The sequence below is a fragment of the Gopherus flavomarginatus genome, chromosome 4 (genome assembly GCF_025201925.1).
Source record: "Gopherus flavomarginatus isolate rGopFla2 chromosome 4, rGopFla2.mat.asm, whole genome shotgun sequence".
NCBI classification, from domain to species: Eukaryota; Metazoa; Chordata; order Testudines; family Testudinidae; genus Gopherus; species Gopherus flavomarginatus.
The window spans coordinates 31,805,786-31,827,481 of record NC_066620.1 but is presented as its reverse complement, the minus strand read 5'-3'; the positions used below and the strand labels follow the sequence as shown (position 1 = coordinate 31,827,481).

The window sequence follows — 21,696 nt, the reverse complement described above, 5'->3', positions numbered from 1 at the left end:
CCAGACAGATTGTAATGGCCTTATCTACCTGAATAGCACCTTATTCTATGAGCCCCACTGATTTCAATGGGACTACTGTCTGTGGAAAACAAAGTACTATTCAGCATGCATAGGAGTATTGCAGTCTGGCCCCCTAGGCCTTGTGGGAGGGAAATGCAGTGCTTTTATGATGTTATCATGAGTCTTGTGATATTTGGTGATTGTCTTAAAGCCCCAGTGGCTGGGGAAACAAAAGGAGATTGCATGAGATTTCATTTAATCAAAAAGTGTTCTGCCCTTGAAAAGCTTGAAAACAGTAACAAGTGCAGCCTAAAGGCTCAGAAACCAAAAGGCAAAGAAAAGAACCCCTATATTACTATTATTATTACTAGAAAATTTATGATTTTTAAGTCAACCTCATGATTTGGGAGAGGGCTGATTCTTGATTTTTGAAAGCTTGGGTTGGCAATATTTTTAAATGGGTTCCTCCTGCCCTCTGGAGCTGGCATGGTTGAGGTCTGTCCCCTCAAGTCACTGTAGATACTGGGGTTGCTTCATGGAGAGGTTCATTGCTGCTCTACTAATCTTTTCTAGTATCTGCTTTTGTGAAGCAGAGGTTGTGTGTGTCAGGATAATATGTTCTTATCTCCTGGCATTATTTTCAGACGCTTGTGGACTGAGATCCCATTAAATTTCTTCTCTGGCTCTCTGACATCCATTCAGCCAGGGAAGGACCCACATTAGCGTAACAGGGAGAGGGGAGACAATGTGGCATAATTGGACTTCCCAAGAGGACATGGAGCTTGCACAGCAGGGATGCTGTGACAATGGGCAGGGACCAAATTCAGCTGAAGTGTACTGACTGAGCCATATGAGGATGTTTACATAATGCTTGCTCATAATTTCCCTAGTTTAAGCCAAAGCTCTTAGTTCCACTCATGCACACGTCTTTTTTTAAACGCTCATTGAATAAATGCTGTAACAGCATGATCTTTCTAGAACTAGGAGAGATCCATCCAAAAAAAACAAAACAAAAACCCCTTTAATGCTAAGGTCTACAAATTGAATTATAAAATCTTCTATACATGAAAAGGAAATGGTGACAGCCTGCTCGACGTACAGCTGGTGGTTATTATAAACATATTGATTGAGCTAAATTATTGAAGCCCCAGTTTAAAAATAAATCTAGTTAATCATCTCCTGAGAGAAATGTGTTGCAGAGTTCAGGGCTGCTAGCTAGCCATAGTGTATCACCATCAGCTTTGCTTTCTGTGCACCTGTCTTTTAAATAATAAATGTGAGTATGCGACTTGCAACAAATTTCATATGGGATATAAAAATGTAGCACAGATTAGGAGCTGCTAAACTGCAATCCCATAAAGATGTCTAGAACACGAAGTCACAGAAATTTATAATTGCAGATTTCACTGTGGTGTACAAACTGCTAAATGTGCCATAATTGGATGAAGTCATAACAAATTTATTAGCATGCAAAACTTAGTGAATATATTTTATTTGCATTATGTTTAGCAAGGAAAGGCAACATGTTATGTTTTCTACAATATATTCTCACCCCCTGCCCTCTGCAAATCATTACTTACCCCAAATAATAAGAATAAGAATAATATCCTCTAAATTTCCCTGGCTGCTTCATCCAATAATTTAAGTCTTAAAACATAAAACACTTCATCATTTTGTTTTGTATGCAAGTTGTGAAAAATTGTTTCCTAGAAACCAGTCCAAAAAAGAAGGCCCAGAATAGTCTGCTAATTCCACCTGATGAGCTGTGAAGTGATGGCTGGCAAATCTCCACTTTGCACATTAAAGGCTTTGTTCTACCTTCTCCCAGGCCCTGTGCAGACCACAGCTTTCTATAGTGTTTCAGTTAGGAATAGTGCCACACAGCTCATTTGATCCAATTATAATGGGCTGGAATTTAGTGTGCAGCCACTGAAGGTTTCAAAAAAAAATAAATAAATAAAAAGTAAAGAGGTGAATGTGTGTCCAAAATGGGTCAAATAAAAGCAAAGCCACTTTAGTTATTCAAGGTATTGGACCAGATGAGCAGAGTTAAAAATATTGGGTTCAGTTCTAAATTAGGCCCATTGATGTGTGTCACTGGGTGTCTTGGAAAAAAAAGTGCCAGCTGGTGCAAGTGTGTGGATATGCTGTAACAATTTTTTCAAGCTACCTGCAGATAACAATGCTTATATTAGAACTGATCCTCAACACTTCAAAGCCTCATCAGAAATGGGATTGGTAAAGGTGTCACTTGGCTGTTTGAATTACTGCAACCAGAATATACAGGAGTGGGAGCATTGGCGGGGTCATATTTCCAAGTGAAAACTTCTTTGTATTAGAATTATAGAATCATAGAAGATTAGGGTTGGAAGAGACCTCAGGAGGTCATCTAGTCCAACCCCCTGCTCAAAGCAGGCCCAACCCTAACTAAATCATCCCAGCCAGGGCTTTGTCGAGCCGGGCCTTACAAACTTCTAAAGACTTCCACCACCTCCCTAGGTAACCAATTCCAGGGTTTAACCACCCTTCTAGCAAAACAGTTTTTCCTAATATCCAACCTAGACCTCCCCCACTGCAACTTGAGAACACTGCGCCTTTGTTCTGTCTTCTGCCACCTCTGAGAACAGCCTAGCTCAGGGGTCAGCAACCTTTTGCACGTGGCCAATCAAGGTAATCCACTGTCAGGCCATGAAACATTTTATTTACATTGCCCATCCACAGGTATTGCCCCCCCGCGCGCCAGCTCCTAGTGGCCACAGTTTGCCATTCCTGGCCAATGGGAGCTGTGGGAAGCCATCATCAGGTAGTTTTTACAGCCCCTTTTCCACACTGATTCGTTGTTCTGACAGAGGAATAGGATTAGTGATTTGCATGTTATCATGTGAGATCCAACATGTGGACAGAGATACTAGGGACTCAATCCTGCAAGGTGCTGAGCACTCTGGCCTCAATCTAGCAAAGTACTTAAATATGTGCTTACTTTCATACATCTTGGCTGGAGTGTTCAGAACCTTGTAGGAAGTAGACCCAGGAGTGAAGGATATGGAGGCAGTGGATTGTCAGACATCAAAAGTGGAAGCACTACTATTAACAGCTGGTCTACCAGCTTATTTCAGTGAATCCAGGTAGCTCTCATGGTAAAGTCTTGGTCTTGGAGGCAGAATAGTGTGTGTGGTATGCATTGCACATTTGTTACTTCCTACCTGCCTACATTTCCCCTGCAGGTCAGTTAAATAGGATAAGAGATGAATTAAAAAACATAACCCCAATCTGAATACCAACAGATTTTGAGTTGTGGATCCAGTTCCAGACTTCACTTGATCCCTCTTTCTCTAATGAGCAGAACCTAAATCCTGACTCTGAACAGCCTGAGTCCATCTCTAAACATGTTTTGTTTTTTTCATTTCCTATCACAAATTGTTGAGTTGCAATAAACAGTTGCCACTTTTCACCACTATAATGGGAACACCAGGAAAAGTGATTCCTATAACGTATATCAGTTTAAGTACTCTGTATAGCACCCCTTACAATGGCAAACTTAAACTCCAATGAAATTTGCATTGACTCTACTGACTTTTTGTTTCTTTTAGTGAAGTTCATACCGCTGAATCCTGCCCGATTTTAAAACTCCCTAAAGTTAAAATCCTAGCTAGTCATTTTTCAGAGTGTTTCATATTTTGGGCCAAATTCTCCTCACTCCAGTTTAAGTAACACCGGGTATGAGTGAGATCAGAATCAGGCTCACTGCAGGGGAATTATGACTCATGATCTTTCTGGCTCAAGACATTTAAGAGCATTCATTCTCCAATCAAATTATATTGCAGTTTTTTGTGGGTTGCCAATATTTAAAAAAAAAGTCACTGAGTTACTATTGAACCAAGCTTATTAAATGGGTTCACTGTAATAAGCACACATACATACACACCTGTAGCACAGCCTGAGTATTGTGCTTTGCGTGGGAAGCTCCACTGGGGCAGGAGGCGAGGGAGGATTGGGGTTGGTATTCACCTCACCTACATGGGACTCCAACAAAGTCTCTTGCTGGCCAGACTTTCAGCCTGTGGGCTGGAATAACAGCCACAACTCTTCCACTCAATTCAGAGGAGTTAAGCTACTGGACCTAAGTAAATCCAGCTCCAGTAGCCTCTCTGTACCATCTTATTAATGGCCAGTGTGGTACCACTCTTTCAGTTTTCAGTTGAGACTTTAATGGCTCGACAAGCTATACAAGGGTTGCTAAAGTTTAAGAAAAAGACTCCTCAGGTATATGCCCTAGGTGGGTTCGAGAGAGCTATGCATTGTTTTTGGGCTTTGATCCCCAGAGTCCATTTCTTATTACCACTCCCCATCTGATGTGTGGCTACTCTACCCATATCTCTCTCCCATGGAGGAGCAATCCCAGGCTGAAATGATGTGTAAGGCCTTTTACAAACCTTCTACAGCTAGATACATTTCACCCATTACAAAGAAGATATTTACCATGAAGAGGGCACATCTCATCTATTAAATAATTAATCATAATTATCTCAGAGAAAATATCACTCATCATATCATCTTTGTAAGACTGGCTTTGTTCTACATTTTTTTTCCTCAGAAGAACCTGCAGTTCCTCAGAAGCCAGTTTAATTATCCTCTAATAGCCACCAAAATTGCTGTTAAAATTGTACAGTTTTAAGTAAATAACAAAAAGGTGTGACTGACAACAATGTCACATATTACGTGAATATTAATTCAAAAATGTACTGATCCTTTGTCAATAGACTGAGCTATTAATGTCTATCAACCAGAATTATAGGAATGGCACATTTCAAGCCCCCAGCAAAAGAAACATTTTTTAAAAAGTTCTAGAAAAAGGCAAGGGTGAAAACTGATGCTTGGTCAGTTTGATCAATGCTAAGCCAGACTCTGACAAGATTCTCCTTCTGGCCACACATGTCATTGAGTAACCAGGGTTAGGGAATAGAATTATAGCTTTTCAGCCATCACTGAGTGCATCTGAATGCTACCAATGAAGCACTGTTATGAAAGCAGCCAGAAACAATGGCAAGAAATTAAACGGGAATTTTTTTCAACAAGCAAATCATTTTTGATAACTTATTTCTCCTTAAATGTTTTTGTTTGTTTGCTTGTTTGTTTGTTTGTTTTTGGTCTCCAGCTGTGGCTGTTCCTGCTAACGCTGCTGTTGTTCATATCTCTAACACAACCATGCTCTGTACCTTCTCAAGTGTGCATGTTTTCTTTCCTAGCATGAAGGATATCCACTCAGCACAAGCTAATTTTTGAAACAAATAAAAAAACCCACCTGTTAGTGATAAGTGCATTTTAAAAATAGAATTCTGCTAACCTGGGATGATTTGCTGAATGCATATTACTCAGATCTAGCTTTGATTTGAAGTCCAGGAATGCACTCTTAAGAGTTCTGTACTGAGAGACACTGACTACAAATCAGAGCAACATGAATGCATCTGAGGACAGAATTTGTGGGCCTGATTTTCCTCTTGCACATAGAAGTTTACACCTGTGTAACACCAATAACCTCACTGACATTTTAAGCCCAGTGAGTAATGTTGGATCAGGATCAATGGAAACCATTTGAAATCCTAAATTATACCCCATGCAAGCCCATTGACTTTGGTGGAGTGTCAGTGTGTAATTTAGGGCAGGATTTTGCAATGCAGTACTTGCTGGAGTTTGGTCCTTTCGCATTATATACCAGTGAAAGGAGCATATTTAATAATGATTATTTATTATTTTTATTGTGGTGGTGCCTGCCTAGTGGTCCCAGTCATGGATCGGGGCCCTATTGTGCTAGGCACTCTATACACACACATGCACATACACCAGAAAGATGGTCCCTGTCCAGAAGTGTTTACAACCCAAGTAATTTATACCATTTCCCATAAATTCTCTGCAGATTAGACAAAAGCTTTATTCTGTCTTTATGATAGTTTGTACAAATCAGCCATAATATAAACAGTGAGTCAGCACAAATAGACACATTAGACAATGCTGCTGAAGGAGGTAATTCTTGCCTTACCATGAAAGAAGGCTCTATTTCTTCTTTAAAACCATGGAAAATAACATACTTCTGTGACTCAGCTGTGAGGGAATTCAAAGTCAGAGCTGTTATAGATTGTGCTGTTATCTAGGATATCTCAAATGGAATATGAATGGAGCCCTTAATTCAGATAAAGGACCAAATCATGCTTCCCACTCCATAGCCCTGATCCTGGAAATCACATAAGCAGCTGGAATCATGTGTGTAAGTCCCGTTGACTTACTTCAGTGGAACTTAATTATGTGCTTTAGTGCTTTCCTAAATCAGGGCTCATGAGATAAAAGGTCCCACACACAGCAAATGAATACGATTCCTCATGTTCTTTTGGAGCAGGAGAGTGATTTTAGAAGCCCTCACATTCCCTGCATAATATGAAACCAACTTCATGGGAGTTAGATGAGGCAGGCACTGAGTGTGTTAGAGTCTGGGAGCATATTCCAGCCTTGAGGATGTGGTAGGGATGTCATTCTGTAATCAGCAGGAGGAGGGTTTCTACCCCGAGTCCTGTTACTTGGGCAATGTATTTGGAAGAAGATTTGGCTCAAAATCCATTAAGGGGGTGATATATAATGCCCATTTTCTGGAACGTGTATTGTTCCTATGCTTCCTCTAGGAAACATCACTCCTTTCTCAGAAAACACTGACATCAGCCCATAGGCAGCTGTGTCCTCCTCATCCTAACAGTTGTTGAGGGGGTGGGAATTTTAAATAAAAAGCATTAATATTCATACATTTGAAACAGAAAAAGAAAAAAGAAAGAACAAGAGGAAGGAGATGCTACAGAAAGACATCCAGAATTCTTTACTAATATTACCCTTAAAATGTAGAGAAACAACAATGAAACAAAAAGGCAGAGAGCAACTTAATTCATTTAAAGTATATGAGGCAGAGAGTTTTGAGCCATAAAAGATAGAATTGTTATCTTGAGAGAAAGAGAAACAAGTCTGACGCAAAGCACAGCAATTATTGAATGAAGCACAGTATCGATCTTAAAGCAAATGCCGACTACCACCTGCCTGTGGATACATGACCATGGACTCTTTGAGGAAGCAATTTTGCTTTGCATCAGGTAATAAAATGATCTGTATCACAATGTACAGTGCATGCACAACTTAAATATGAGAGTAGGGACTGTGTCATTAAAAACCTTTTGCAATTCTTTATTATTAACCAGTAAATGAGTGTACCTGTATCTTCATAGCATTCAAAGTCAGCTGCATTCATCATTCATGAAATAGGACAGTAGGAATTACTTGTATTTACAATCCATGTGTCATCTAGAATTAAAATCTACAGGAGTTATTTCTAAGAAAGAGGATAATTGGTATTTATTTTTATTTAATTTCATGTATGCATTATCTGGATGGGTTTGCTAACATTTTAAATAGATAGCATTTCACAGGCTTTAAAGTGCTTCAGAGTTGGTTAATTATGTAAAATCCATCTCTATCAATCTGTCTCTCTGTTTTTATCTTATTTACCTTTGTTTGTAACAGCACATTTGTGACTAAGTGAGAGGTCTCTATCCAATTAATCTTGCCCACTATTGGGACATGAAAACTTGTCCACTCTCTAGCATCTTTGTTGGCCATCTCAGCAACAGGTCAGTGACCTCCAGTGAAGAATGATCTATACTTTCACTCTTGAAAAAGTAGGGTGATCCTTCCAGGTCAGGAAGGAGGCACACTGGCAGGGGAGCATAAGAAAGCATACATTGCCATTGTCCATGGAACTACAGGAATCAGCAGATAAACAGAGAAATTCAGTCTTCCAGTACTTTTCATAAATGCTAAATACACTGATATGACCATGAAATGATCTCCTAGGTCTGTAATTATCTCAGATCATGTGTAAAACACAGAAGTCACTGTGGGTCAAATCCTTAGTCTTGGCACAAATAAACCTTCCTTTGATTCAGTGGAGTTTTCTCTGATTAAATAAAGGGGAGAGAGGGAAAGGAGTCTGCTTAAGTATGGCCTATGAATCTGATCCAATCCCATAACAATCAGTGGAATGGGTCCCATTGACTCCCATGGAAATTAGATCAGGCTCTGCGTAAGGACTGCAAGGTCTGGCCCTTATTAGAAGTCAAACAAAAGCTAGAAAATTTGTTTTCTATTTGTAGGGCTGCTCTTTTAAAATTATTGTAAGATTCTGTTCCCTTGAATCAAACTATAGAGTGTTTAGTTTGTTAGGTCTAAATAACTGAGTTGCTCCAAAACGTCTGTTAGTCTATAAGGTGCCACAGGATTCTTTGCTGCTCTTACAGATCCAAATTAACACGGCTACCCCTCTGATACTTCAGTTGCTGCAGTTTCTTTGAAATTAAATGCTGCATTACTAGAGGCTTAAGCACATAGAAAATTAATGCAGATATATTGTTTCCCTCAAGCAACACTTTGATATTACTCCTAAAGCTGATTGGCTATGTCTAATGCATATATTTTCTTATGAACTGGATTGCTTGGCCCAAACAATCTCCTGGCAGCAGTGAAACAATGTTGTCATTACCATGTAATGTGTATGTGTATCTGTTTGTGAAAGGAAACCTTTCCCCATTCCCATTTGTTATTACCTTCGCTATGACTGATGTGTTAATACAAGAATTGGAATGCTTTGTCAGTTAGTATTGTGAAGTTTATAGCTGAGGTACTGGGCCTGAATTGTTACCACTTTGCACAATTTCCATGCCAAGGTATCTCCAGTGGCACAAAGTTGGAGTAATGCAGTGGTGAATCAGAACCATTAAGCATTCATAATAAATTTACTTAGTTTCAGACACTGTTTGGAAGAAGGAATGGTTAGAACAGTGAGAGTTTGAGGAAACTATCCAGAAAGTGGCCAAAATAAAATCTTGCCAAGTGAACAAAGATATTACTAATAACAGACAAGGGAGAAATTAGAGATGAGAATGGAGGCAGTGAGAGTAGACTTCTTGCTGGTATTTAACATCAGATAACACTAACATTATTTTTTAAAATAGATTGAGAGCAGCAAAAGTAAATAAGGCAGATGCTAGAGAGAGAGAAAACCAAATGAAAATAATGAGAAGAAACACCAGATCTAATTATCATTTGTACCACTCTGAGGCCCCTTTACACCCTCAGAGCAGTGTATAAGAGCCTTAAAGTAAATGAGAATCAGGCCCAATGGGTGCCAACATCTACTAGGGACAGGGAGACTTCAGGGGATTCGCTCACAGTTGCCAAGAAGGATATGGATATCTGCTCCAGCACATCGGGCTCAGCACATGAACCAGAATCATTACTTTCTCTGCATCCCAAGTTTTCCTTACTAAATGACACCCACAAATTGTACATGAGCATATGCAGAACCCATATCTACAACTATAGCTACCTGTTTTATGGGTGTGTGATAGGGTATGCTTTTCCAGCACTCAACAAGGAGAGGTTAACCCCATACTTTGGACAGGGGGAGCCACGCCACCTCATCCCTGCTGGGCACACTTCAACTGGAGTGTCAGTATAAAAGGGTGTAGCCCAGCTCAGTCAGGGCTGACCGCCGAAGAGAGAGGACACATGCTGCAGGCTCCCGCCAAGGTCCAGAAAGACACTCAGCTACATGCAGACACCCAGGGGACATTGGAACCATCGGGAGCTTCCCAGGCCACAGACTCCAGAGCAGGGCCGCCCAGAGTGGGGGGCAAGTGGGGCAATTTGCCCCAGGCCCTGGCCCCGCAGGGGCTCCTTGAGCAGTTCTGGGTTTTCGGCGGCACTTCGGTAGTGGGCCCTTCACTCACTGTGGGTCTTTGGTGGGGGGTCCTTCAGTGTAACGGAAGACTCAGAGCGAGTGAAGGACCCACCGCTGAAGTGCCGCCGAAGCCTCGGAGAGCCGCTCGATGAATACAAGTGCCTCAAGCGGCAGGAAAAAAAAGCTGCAATTGGTGGCACTTAGGCTGCTCTACTGCTGCTTCATTCTTCAGCGGCAGTTCGACAGTGGGTCCTTCTCTCTGAGAGGGACCTGCCACTGAATTGCCACCGAAACCTGGCCCTGCCCCAGGCCCCCTGAATCCTCTGGGCAGCCCTGCCCCAGAGACCCAGGAGACCTACAGACCATGCCACTGGAAGACACAGTAGGAAGTAGCTCAGGGGAACTAGACATTGATCTGGTTGTAAGACTGGGAACTAAGTCAGAGTTTTTTGGTCAGATCCCTGCTGACCCAGTGGCAAGTACACTTGGGTGGTGGCCTATCCCCCAGTAGCCATCAAACTGTGCAGCCCTGTGAGGAAGCGCAGCCATATTGACTCAGGCCACTAGGCCACACCACCCTTTGGGGAAGGACAGCCATGTTGACTCTGGCCCCTAGACTGTACTATCCTGAGACTAAGGATTGTCTGATGGACTCAGCAGTGGGGCTATAACACCCCTTTCCCCGCTCCACAGGTGCTTGCAAATTGTGTGTGAGAGCCCTTTTCTTCCTGGCTGTACTGTATACTTTCTCTGTATTCCAACATTATAATAGAACATCTAGAGTGTGGTGTGCTCTTCAGGTACATGAGCACTAGCACTCAAGCTATACATAATATCCAAGGCACAGATGTTTACCTTTACATGGAATAGCTTTCTAGTGATAGCAAGATTTATAGGGAATCACCCACAGTTGCAAAGAGGAAAGTACTATCTGTTCCAGCATATCAGGCTCAGCTCATGAGCCAGAATCATTAGTTGCTCTATACCCTAAGCTCTCAGTAACCATCAAATTCTCTAGCCTTTACAACAACTACAGCTCTGTTCTTCCATGCATAACACCTGCTCCAAGGTTGATTAGTTTTTATTCTCTCTGCACACTGGATGAGGAAAAAGAGAAATCCTGGTCTCATTGAAATCTGTAGCAAAATTCTCATTCACTTTCAATAGGGCTAGGATTTCACCCTGGTCTCTTTTATTATTCAGTGCTCTTTACTTAGATATCAGCCTGGCCATTCTTCAGGAACTGATCTTTTGCTGGAGAGTTCCCCTGTGACATTGAATGTACCCTTAATTGCAAAGTCGTTATTGAGGACTCCATGATATATACTAGAACTGGTCAAAAAACCTTGGGGGAGGGGGGGAATCTCAAACTGTTTGAAAATACACTGATACTTCAGTTTCAAAAATGTCCACTGAGTTTTACTGTGGCGTTTATTTCATTTTCATTTTTTATCATTTTATAAAATAAGAAATTTTGAAAAAAAAAATTCAAATTTGAAAATATTTGACTATATAAAAGCCACCATTTGACTTTGCTGATCAGTCAAAATTGCCAATGCAACCCCTCTTCCTTCCCCATCAAAAAGTGAAGACCGATCAGAATACTAAAAAGGGAAGGTACCGGTACAAATGACTGAATGTAGAAAAGAATGACTGATATGGAAACAACACAAAGAAAGAAAGGATTGACAGCTGAACACAGGAAAGAAGAGTGATTTCATGACAGAAAATTTAAAAAAAACTAGAGCAGGAGAGAGAGGTTTGGAAAGAGAACAAAAACGCAAAGGAAAAAGAGTTATGATGGACCATACAAATAAAGAGAGGGGAATTAATTTTCAGTGACAGTGAGTGAAGATGAAATGTGAAGACAGCAACATAAAAGACAAAAAGAGTAAAAGCAACAGGCTAATTTTCATGTAAAGTTTCCATCAAAAAACAAAATTAAATTACAATTTAAAAAACAGTTTGGTTTTGTGGAAAGTTCTAGTTTTAAAAAAGGCAATTTTTGATTAAAAGTATTTCAGTGTGAAATATTTCAGACATCTCTAATATGTATAGTATGCTAAATGTAATGCTAAGCACCACATAATCAATATCTTTAGCAAGATCTTCTGATTTTCTCACTTGCACCCACTAATCCATTCCCCCCCCCGACTTATTTTGACATTCAAAGCTGCTTCAAATAGCAGCCATTAAACAATTAGTAAACATTTCTTCCAGAAATGACACTGACCCAAACTCCAGGGTGGGTAGTCAACAAACATAAGATATAAACATCCAAGATTTCTCTTGATCCCTTGTTTGAGTCCAGTATCTTGCAGCCCACTGGTCTTAGAAATGTGTGCTTTATTTCCATGCAAGGGGGACATTTTTAGTTTTCCAGTGAAACACCCAGCACTTGCTCATAGCTCTGGAAAGTGTCCTGATATTTGGCTTTAAAGCTGGGGCATTTTGATATATAGCAAAGATATTTAAAGTCATTTTTAGAGGTGTTTGAAACATGTTAGTTCTCTCCCAGTAAGGAATCAGAGTTTACAGGCTGTTATACAACAAAACTCCCAATAATTTTTTAAAACATTTCTGAAATTGTTTTTTTTTCCCTTGTGAAATGTGTCATATGGTGTGGTCTAGTATAAAAATGTTTTTGCCATGAGATTGGGATGTCCTATGTAACTCATGAGTGGCTCCACCATTAATGACAATAACACCTTTTTATGTTACTATCATATCACTCTTTCTCGCTCTCTCTCTCACACACACCCAGCTTCCATTCTAAGTGAGTCATTATGCAGTAGTCTCATTTTAGAGATTACTGTACAAATCAGCTATGTAGCTAACTGTGTGCTAGCTCTTGCACATGGACTAGATTGTGTCTTTGGGCACAGTATCGAGCAAAAAGTGGTGCATACAGAGTACCATCTGGAGAGTAGCCTTGGGAAGCACTGGGATTATGAGATAACGCCAGGAGTTTCTCTTTTGCCCCCCCCCCCCAGGTGGGGGTGAGGGGGCAGGAAGGGGGTGTAATAGAAAAAGGACCTGAGACATAAGCCCTTGAATCAGAGGCCTCGTATGAGCTAAAGTAATGGTCAAAACTTGCTAATATAAAGCAAAGTTAAGTTGTGAGCAAGAGGCAGGGCCTGCTCACAGAATATGGCAAGAACAGGGCTGATATTGCAGAAATACACATTCCTAAGTAGTTCTAGGCATAAGAATACATACACAAATACATTCCAGAAAGGTGGTACCAGAACACCATGATACCAAACACATTTCCCAAAGATAGCAGGAACACACTGACCCATCCTGAAGATGTCAGTATGACAGCATGATGAATAGAGATGTTTTGCTCGAACCAACATGTACAAGGTAATGGGTGGGACCCAAATACATCAGAGGGTGGCACCTCACTATGTCAGAGGGACAATACATAACTTGTTTATACTGGGGTATAAAGAGGTATCTCTGAGAAGGTGTTAGGATCTGGCCGAGGGGAGAATGGAAAGTCCCACCATTCACTGAGTCAGTCCATGGTCAGGGGCATACATGCCTTGAATGTATTTGTAGCAAGTATAGGGCATCAATACCATGCTTTGTTGGCAATAAACCTGACCAAGTTCCTTCACTGAAAACAGACTGATTTAACTGCCCAATAAATCCACAAAGTCTGCTATCTCCACTATCTGCGTAGAGCTGGGACAGCACGCTGAAAGAACACACATGCAGCCAGACATCTGACCCCAGGGAGCTGGAGTAGAAATTTGTTGTTGGGGTTAAAAAACAACCAATTCTGAAACCTCCCCATTCCAGCTCATCTTTTGCTGGATTGGATGACACTCGGGACCCAGAAACAAAGCTCCATTCCCCCCTTTCATCCGCAGCCGCTGGATCCGGGGGGGGAGTAGGTAGGCATGCAGTACTCACTTACCTGTGTGTCTCAGAGCCAGGGTCTGAGTAACCCACATAGGGATTTATGGGATTGAAGGCATATAGTCCAAACCACTGTCTAGCTCTACACTTGCAGGTCTATGCATGCTCTTTCCTGCCAACGCAGCGGGAAGTGCATGGATTTTTTTCAAACACATGCTTCCTAATGAGACAATCTAATGTGTGAACTGCAGTGAGATCATAAACCCAGAGAATCTGGCTCACCAGAATCCGAATATCTTGCAAATAGTTTACAGCAGCTCTAGAACAAACACACGCGAAGAGTGCAAATTGCTGCATACATGTAAATAATTGCTTTCATGCCTCGTTGCAAATGTAGCATTTATATATTCTTTTCTTGTAAGTACCTAAGCTCTGTTTGTGTGAAAACATGACTATAAGAAAGGAAGGGGTTGGTTTTTGTGTTTTTTTTTAACATGCGGGCTAGTTTAAATTCACAAACACTGGGGGAGCCTTCATTTCCAATTTTCTTTTCACAGGATTAATGAAAACTGAACACTGTAAACAGTCAATTTTTTCCCTTTAAATGTACAACCATTTTTAAGGGAAGCCAAGAATTATAATAATGTTCTAATCCGTAATGACACAGTATAGAACTGTGGCCAGCTGTGATTATTTCATACAAGATTTTTCAATCATATGGTAGAAAAGGAATTCAAAATTGATCTCCTAAAACTGCAAGAAGACTCTTAATGAGGAAAAGTCAATATACACGTCTTGTCCATTGTTTTGAGAAAGGATCATTGCAAGATGAGATGGCTGGCATTTCCTATCACTGGGATGATATGCACACACCAGTTTTATTTTCTTCTTTTGCTCCTTGCTGAACCATCCTAAATTCAATCAAGGCATCTTCAATTTTTGTCTGTGGCTTTTTATTTCTTAGAGATTTATGACCTTTATTTTTATTATCTGAAATCCAAACAGTCTGCCCGGTTATTGGCTTCATTTTGCAGTTTCACAGATGACCTAGGGTGACAGTTTTGAGTGTTTTTGAGGAGACACTAACGGAGACTACAGAAGAGCTGGTCTGTTCAGAGTTGCAAAGGTTGTCCATGGACACTGCTCCATCTCCCTGTGGCTGCCCTGGGATCTACATTACTCTTTTTACAAAAGCATAAATAAAACAAAAAAAACTTGTTCTAATCACAAACCCCAAATTAGCAAACAGACACTTTGAAAGCAGAGTAAGTTTAAGGAATGTTAATTAAATGGTTATATCTTCTTTAGATAGATGGAGTCAGTGAGATAATTGTGAAAATATACTTAAAAGAAATGGGTTTAGGTAACTTTGAAATAACATTCTTTATTTGTTTTCCTCAGGCTTCAGTGATCATAGAATGGTCTCCTATATAAGCAAGCTGCGAGATGTCATTTAGTGGACATTAATAGTAAAGTTAATTGACAGCACTTGTTACAGATGTCTATATTTGAAGGAGAAAGAACAGCTTTTTAGTCCATCAGGTAGCAACAAGAGTTTATTCAGTAGGTTCCGTTCCTTTTCAGGCAGAAATTAATTTTGTGAAATCACATACAGTAAGATAAATCTTTGTCTCATTTTAGTTCACTAAAAAATACTCGAGTCTTTATTCAGTGACAGTGCATTGTCTTCTGTAATACAATTAGTGACACACTCAGGATAGGAGAATTTCCATCTATGACAGTTGGTATAATCAAGAAACAGAGCCTATTGTAGTCAGTGTTTGCTTTGAGATGGACTCCAATTGCTTAGAAAGTTGGCATACACCTTGAAAGCATATTATTTTGAGAAAAATTATAACACTACATAATAAAGCCTTATGATGTTTTGAAGTCAAATTTCAAGGCATTATATGTAGCCATAGAGGAGCCAATTGTACCAACATACAAACTATATTCAAATAGTACCCACTGCTGGGCAATCATTAACATTTATTCCAGGGTTGGGTTTTTTAGGCTTTACAGTGTGTTCCCTCTGTCCTTTCAGCACAAGAAAATGCCATCTTGTAATGTAATATCTTTATCTATATATCAATATCTAGATAGATTAGGATAAGGTAACTGTGCCAGAAAGTGATGTTTTAAAAGTCAGAACACAAATCATTAATGAATAAATTGTGGGTAATGCCAAGCAAAAAAGGCTTTTGTTTTGTTCATGTCTGTCTGTCTGTCTGTCTTCATAAACCAATTGCAGATGTCCTGAGCTCATTGCTGTTTTCCATTCAGGTTGTCAGAATTCGTTGCCATTATCTTACCAATATTTATAATCTGCGTGGCATTACCCTTAATTCAGTGTTTTTAAAATGAGTCTCACATCTTGTCTGCACATTGTTAAAGAAGGCTTTAAGGTCTAGCGTCAGTTTGTACACCTCTACCAAAAGGGTTGCCAACAATTACTGCACTTTTTCTAAAATGCTGGTTTGAAGGGAGGCCTGATAAATCTAGCATTATGAATGCATTCTCATACTAGTTATTTTAATAATACTTTAGTTAACATTTATATCATACTGACAGCATTTTTAGCCATGCGTAATTATTTAAAAAGCAGCTTTTAAGAGCCAGCCTTGTTGCCTAATGACAATGTTCTACTCTGCTAACTGGAATACCTAGGTTCAATTCACCATCCTCTTTTCTTGCTTTTGGTACCAGCTGAGGCTGGAAGTGTCATGGCTATGCTACCCTCAACCTCTGGGGTATAAAGTACTGGTATAATTATACGGAATTCTGCAAATATTAAGGTAACCTCACCTTTAACTAGGACATAATTGGTATGTTTTAAAAGGTGATCACTTTGTACATAAGTACAGATACTCCAGGTGTCTTAACCTACCTCTTCTCATTCAGGAAGCTACAATAAGTAAATAAATAAAATCATCTATAGTACAGTATATATTATATATATCATGGAGAGGTGTTAAACTCCAAAATGTCACATAAATGATCTATTACTAGTGCTTTTGATATATACAAAGCAATGTTGAGGAGGTAGAAAGTGCCAAACAAATATTTAGAGGATAGAGCCCTTACTTAACAAATTTAAACATTTTATTAAAGCTAATGTTATTACTTGGGAGACTGTTCTAACCATAAAGGACAGGTTGAAAGAAGTGGGAGTGGGTGAAAGAGGAAAAGTGATCGGATAAGAGAGAGGTTTGGCTGGAGCATACAGAACAGTGGGGGCATGGAAATTGATTTGAGAAGAGAGGGCAGAGCTATATAGTACCTTGAAAGGGAGAAAAGTAGCAGGGATTTAATGTCAACAAGGGCAGAAGCCAGTGAAGGGAGTGGAGATGTGAGGAGACAGTTTGTGATACAGGCTGTAGTGAGATATTTCACAACCCCACTGAGAATCTGGGCCTATAATTTTAAACTAGCCTTTTTTGCATGCACAGATTAGATTATTAGTGAAATATTTTGCAAGCAGAATATTCCTTGTACTTCTCATACTAGAGAGAGATGCTTTCTTAAATGGATCTATCTTCAAGCATCAATATTCTATTGTCACGATGCACCTGTTACTTCAAAACATGTAAGGACTCTTTGCAGTGAAATAAATGCAATAAGACAAATTTGTTTTTAAGTGTTAAACTGAGCTTTTCAGGTCTTTTATTTTAAAAGCCTATTTAAGCAAATTGATAGGCATGAAAAAGAAGTTGGCTATAGGATCTATACCCAAGTGTTTCAGTGCTTTTCAGTGATCATGAGGCATTGGTATTGTACATTTGACAGACATCTACTTTGCCTGCACAAGTGAGTGCTATTGGACTCATACATGGCTGTAGCTGGTAGATCAGAGTAAAAATTGCAGTGTGCAAACTCAATAATAACCTCTCCCGTGTTTCATCATCTACCTACAGCAAATCCTACCAGAGCAGGAGGAAGAGAATACCCAGGCTCAGCTGAAGTGATTCGAGAGTCCAGCAGCACAACAGGCATGGTGGTTGGAATCGTTGCAGCAGCAGCACTGTGTATCCTAATCCTTCTTTATGCTATGTACAAGTACAGAAACAGAGATGAAGGCTCGTACCATGTAGATGAGAGTCGAAACTACATCAGTAACTCAGCACAGTCCAATGGGGCTGTGATTAAGGAAAAACAGCCCAGCAGTGCTAAAAGTTCCAACAAGAACAAGAAAAATAAGGATAAGGAATACTATGTCTGATCCCAACATCTAAGAGAACACTTGTATAGAAATAGTCTTCATTTTATCTGAGACATAATACAAACTTATTTACTTTACTTTTTATGAAGCACATAAAAAAAGAAGACAGGGAACGCAATCAGAAAGGAAAGACTGTTTTAAAAACAAGCATTTCATGCTCTTGTTTTTCAGAAACAGGAGCCAATACATTTCTAAACATCCACAGTGTTTTCATTTACTCTGCCTGTCTTTATGTTGCTGGAACATTTCTGAAAGACAATGATGACACCACGCATTCATAAAGCAACGAGTATTACTACAACATCAAGGCACAATATGAAACAAACTAAATAAAAAAAAAACAAAACTCTCTCTCTCACAGACACACACACACACACACACACACAGAGAAAAAAAAGAAGCTACCTATGATTCTGGATTTAGCCAAAGTGCTAGTGCTTTCTTGAGAAGTAAGTTAGTCTATTGCCAGAGAAGACTGTCATTATATATGGTGACTCAACAAGCAAACATAAAAAGTTTGCCACCTGGTGCAGTGAAACTGATTGGAAACTTGCATTTGAAATGAAGTGCTGGCTTTTCTGAAGACTTATGTAAAAACATTTTCAAAAAGCCCCTTTCTGGTTGTGAGGAAATAGTATGGAGGCCTTATTTTCAAAAACAAAACAAAAAAAATGTGGAATATAAGGCACATTTTCACAAAAAGCAAACAAGAGAGCATAGATACAATCATTGGGAAATTTTCATGCACGCTTAATATGTTATTACATATGTTTATATAAAACACATCTATATGTGCTTTCTGGACCGTGATAAGTGATGTTTTATAGCCTGTTGTATAGAAAATGCAAACTATATCTGCTCTTCAGCCATTTTTGGTAAACTCAATGTTCTAAGTGTTCCTAGATATAGAAAGTTTTATGACATCTGGAGCAACAGACATAAATTCAGTTTTTTGCAGCCACTATAAATTGTCACAAATTTCTTCCTTTTTTTTAAATTTACAGTGTAGTGATTATACTAAGGGGATGTGTATGAATGTATATAAGAGTCAGCTAATTTTTTTCTTACCTGTACAGCCTCTATTCTGTTGCAATTCAGTTATAGTAGTTTGTATGAAAGAAGTGGATTAAAAAGCAAAAAATATATATCTGTTGTAACTTTCCCCTCTAGTCCCCGTCCCCTGTTCCCAATGTACATCAATAAAGTCCATCAGAATCGCAGATTTTCCCATAAATGTACCACATTCATAAATGAGTTATCATTTAGCAAGGTAAAGTGACTTTTGGGCTCTAATCAAGGTTTCATCACTGAATAGTCTGTTTTGCTTTACAGAAATCTTGCTCCCCAGGAAACTATGAAAAAGTTTAATTCCTTGTGAATCTTAATATGAATCATACAGCATGTATCTATCATTCTTTTGCTACACTGTTGGTTGGTAAGAGACCTAAAACTTTAAATTACTTCCACTGAGGAATTACCCTTCCCCTAAATAAATAAATAAAATAAATAATTTGAGGTGCATCTTGTTAAACATTTTTCAAAGGTGTGCATTTTGTGATATAAACAACCAGGAGTCCGGTGGCACCTTAAAGACTAACGGATTTATTTGAGCATAAGCTTTTGCGGGTAAAGAACTCACAATTCATCTGAAGAAGTGAGGTTTTTACCCATGAAAGCTTATGCCCAAATAAATCTGTTAGTCTTTAAGATGCCACCGGACTCCTTGTTGTTTTTGTTTGCTACAGACTAACACGGCTACCCCCTGATACTTGACATTTTGTCATATGAGAAAGTATTTTAAGCTAAGTTGATTCCATAGTATTACATGATACATAACCTGGCAATTAAATATAAGTTGATCAATGATCATATTTTAAAATAAAATTTAATTGCTACATATATTAGTTAAACACATATTAAATATCATAAAGTTATAGATTTATACATTAAGTTTTTATTAATATTGTTTCATTGGGTTCACAGCAATAAATCATGGTGTTAACATATCGCTTATACAGAGGTACAAAGAGAATACATTAGACAGAGAGAGTAGTTCAATAGAAATCCTCTGAATCATTGAAAGGCCTCCTAGGAGGAATATAGATATTCACACTTTACAGACAGGAAAAAAGAATTTAAAATTAGCTTTAAACAGCAGGGCCAACACATCTTCTTATGTGTTATTCACTGTAGCTGATGAAAAATGTGGGAACTGGTACAGCGATCTATCTTGGACTCAGAGAGGACACGTATCTGAGAATGCCACTGTGGTTGCCAAACAAATTGTGGTGCATATGATAGGGTATATATAATGGGATTTTTTTTTTATGATTCTTTGCGGAAATTGAAAGTGAAGTTGCAAAGCATTTTTTTTTAATCCATTCAAAAAAAATTAGATCATTGTTCTCGTGTGGCATTCTTCACTTCCCCCACCTTTGTAAGTCAGTTGTATTCTGGAGAAGACAAGGAATAGGTATATTCAAGATCACTATTAAAATCATGATTTGTTTAGTCAGTGGGGGAAAAATAAGTTGACTGCCAGGTAATGTTCAGAACTGAGATTTCCAGCACTGAAAGGTATATGGAAGGGCAAAGATAACCTGTGTTTAGGAATTCTAAGATGGTACAATGTATGCTTTGGGCAGATTGAAATGTTTCTTTCCATCTAGGAGGTGCAACCAAGCTATCTTTCAAGCAGTTAACATGCCAGTAAGTGAATATTTTAACAAAATACATACATCAAGGAATAAAAGTTATACAACTGATAAAAGCAAACATTATCTACAATCCTTTCTGGAGGTTCTCCTTTTTCTCTTTGATTTCATGATTTAACAATGAAGATGCATAGAAGTATAAGAGCATCAGAAGTTTCAGTAACTGAATTAAAATGTTTTAAACATTTTAATACCTAACATACCTAACAAAAATTGAATTCCATATCTATAACAATGTTATGTTTGACTGAGATAGCTTCATTTCTATTACTGTATAGTGTTGCCTTTTTAACAAAACACTAAAATAATATGTGAAATGATTTCATCCCCAAGAAATCAAAAAAGAGGCCCGATGCCCTAACCTTATAGTGCTTTCTGTGATAGATATTTACGAATTTTTTTGATTTGTTGCAAAGCCAATTTATCCATTATTGGAAATGCTAAGCAAGTGGAATTTACTGTTTTGTTAATAAAATGTTTCTTAATACAAATGTTGCCTTGTTTTTTTCTCTTACCTTTGTTTTATATGATATTTATCATAAAATGGTGAAATCAATATAGTTTAAAGTGACAGGATTTTCTTTTAATTAGAGGTCTACTTTTGTTCATCTTTTACTATGTTGGTAAGCAGTGACTTATGAGTATTCTTATTGTCGTCAAAGGAGCTATTTTTGAGAGTAAGTGCTCACCAACATAACTGAAGGCTCCATCACTGACTTTAGAGCTGAAAGCATTTCATTAAAACAATCAATGTTTTTAATCAAAAAATAAATATTTTGCAGAAATTATTTCAGCTGGAATTTTCCATTTTTATGTATTTAATTTAACCAAAAATAAAAATTGGGGGAGGGGTTGTTTTTGAAAACTTAAAAGTTAATAACTTTTCCCTCCCATCCCCTTTTCCATTAGGAAAAAAGTGCCAAAAAGTAGGGAAATGGGAAGAAATCTTAGGAGGAAAAATAATTTTTATTTTGTTGACAAATTATTTTCTAAATCCGTGAAAAAAATTAAAATTGAAACTTTTCATTTCTCTACAATTTGTTCCTGGAAAATACATGCCAATTTTTGACCAGTTTTAGTTCCCGTTCATCAGTCCATCCCTATTCAGCAAGGCATTAAATACCTGT

At 38.7% G+C, this 21,696-nt stretch overlaps 1 protein-coding gene across 20 annotated transcripts in view; it reads left to right on the top strand.

Moving 5' to 3' along the window:
• NRXN1 (neurexin 1) overlaps nucleotides 1-21,043 on the top strand; it is a 1,267,446-nt gene extending 1,246,403 nt beyond the window's left edge. For all 20 annotated transcript variants that reach the window (XM_050951741.1, XM_050951740.1, XM_050951749.1 and 17 more), the window contains one exon: nucleotides 17,551-21,043. In XM_050951741.1, the coding sequence (XP_050807698.1) occupies nucleotides 17,551-17,855 (305 nt within the window). In that variant the 3' untranslated portion in view covers nucleotides 17,856-21,043. The remainder of the gene's footprint in view (nucleotides 1-17,550) is intronic.
• Nucleotides 21,044-21,696: the final 653 nt, after the last annotated feature.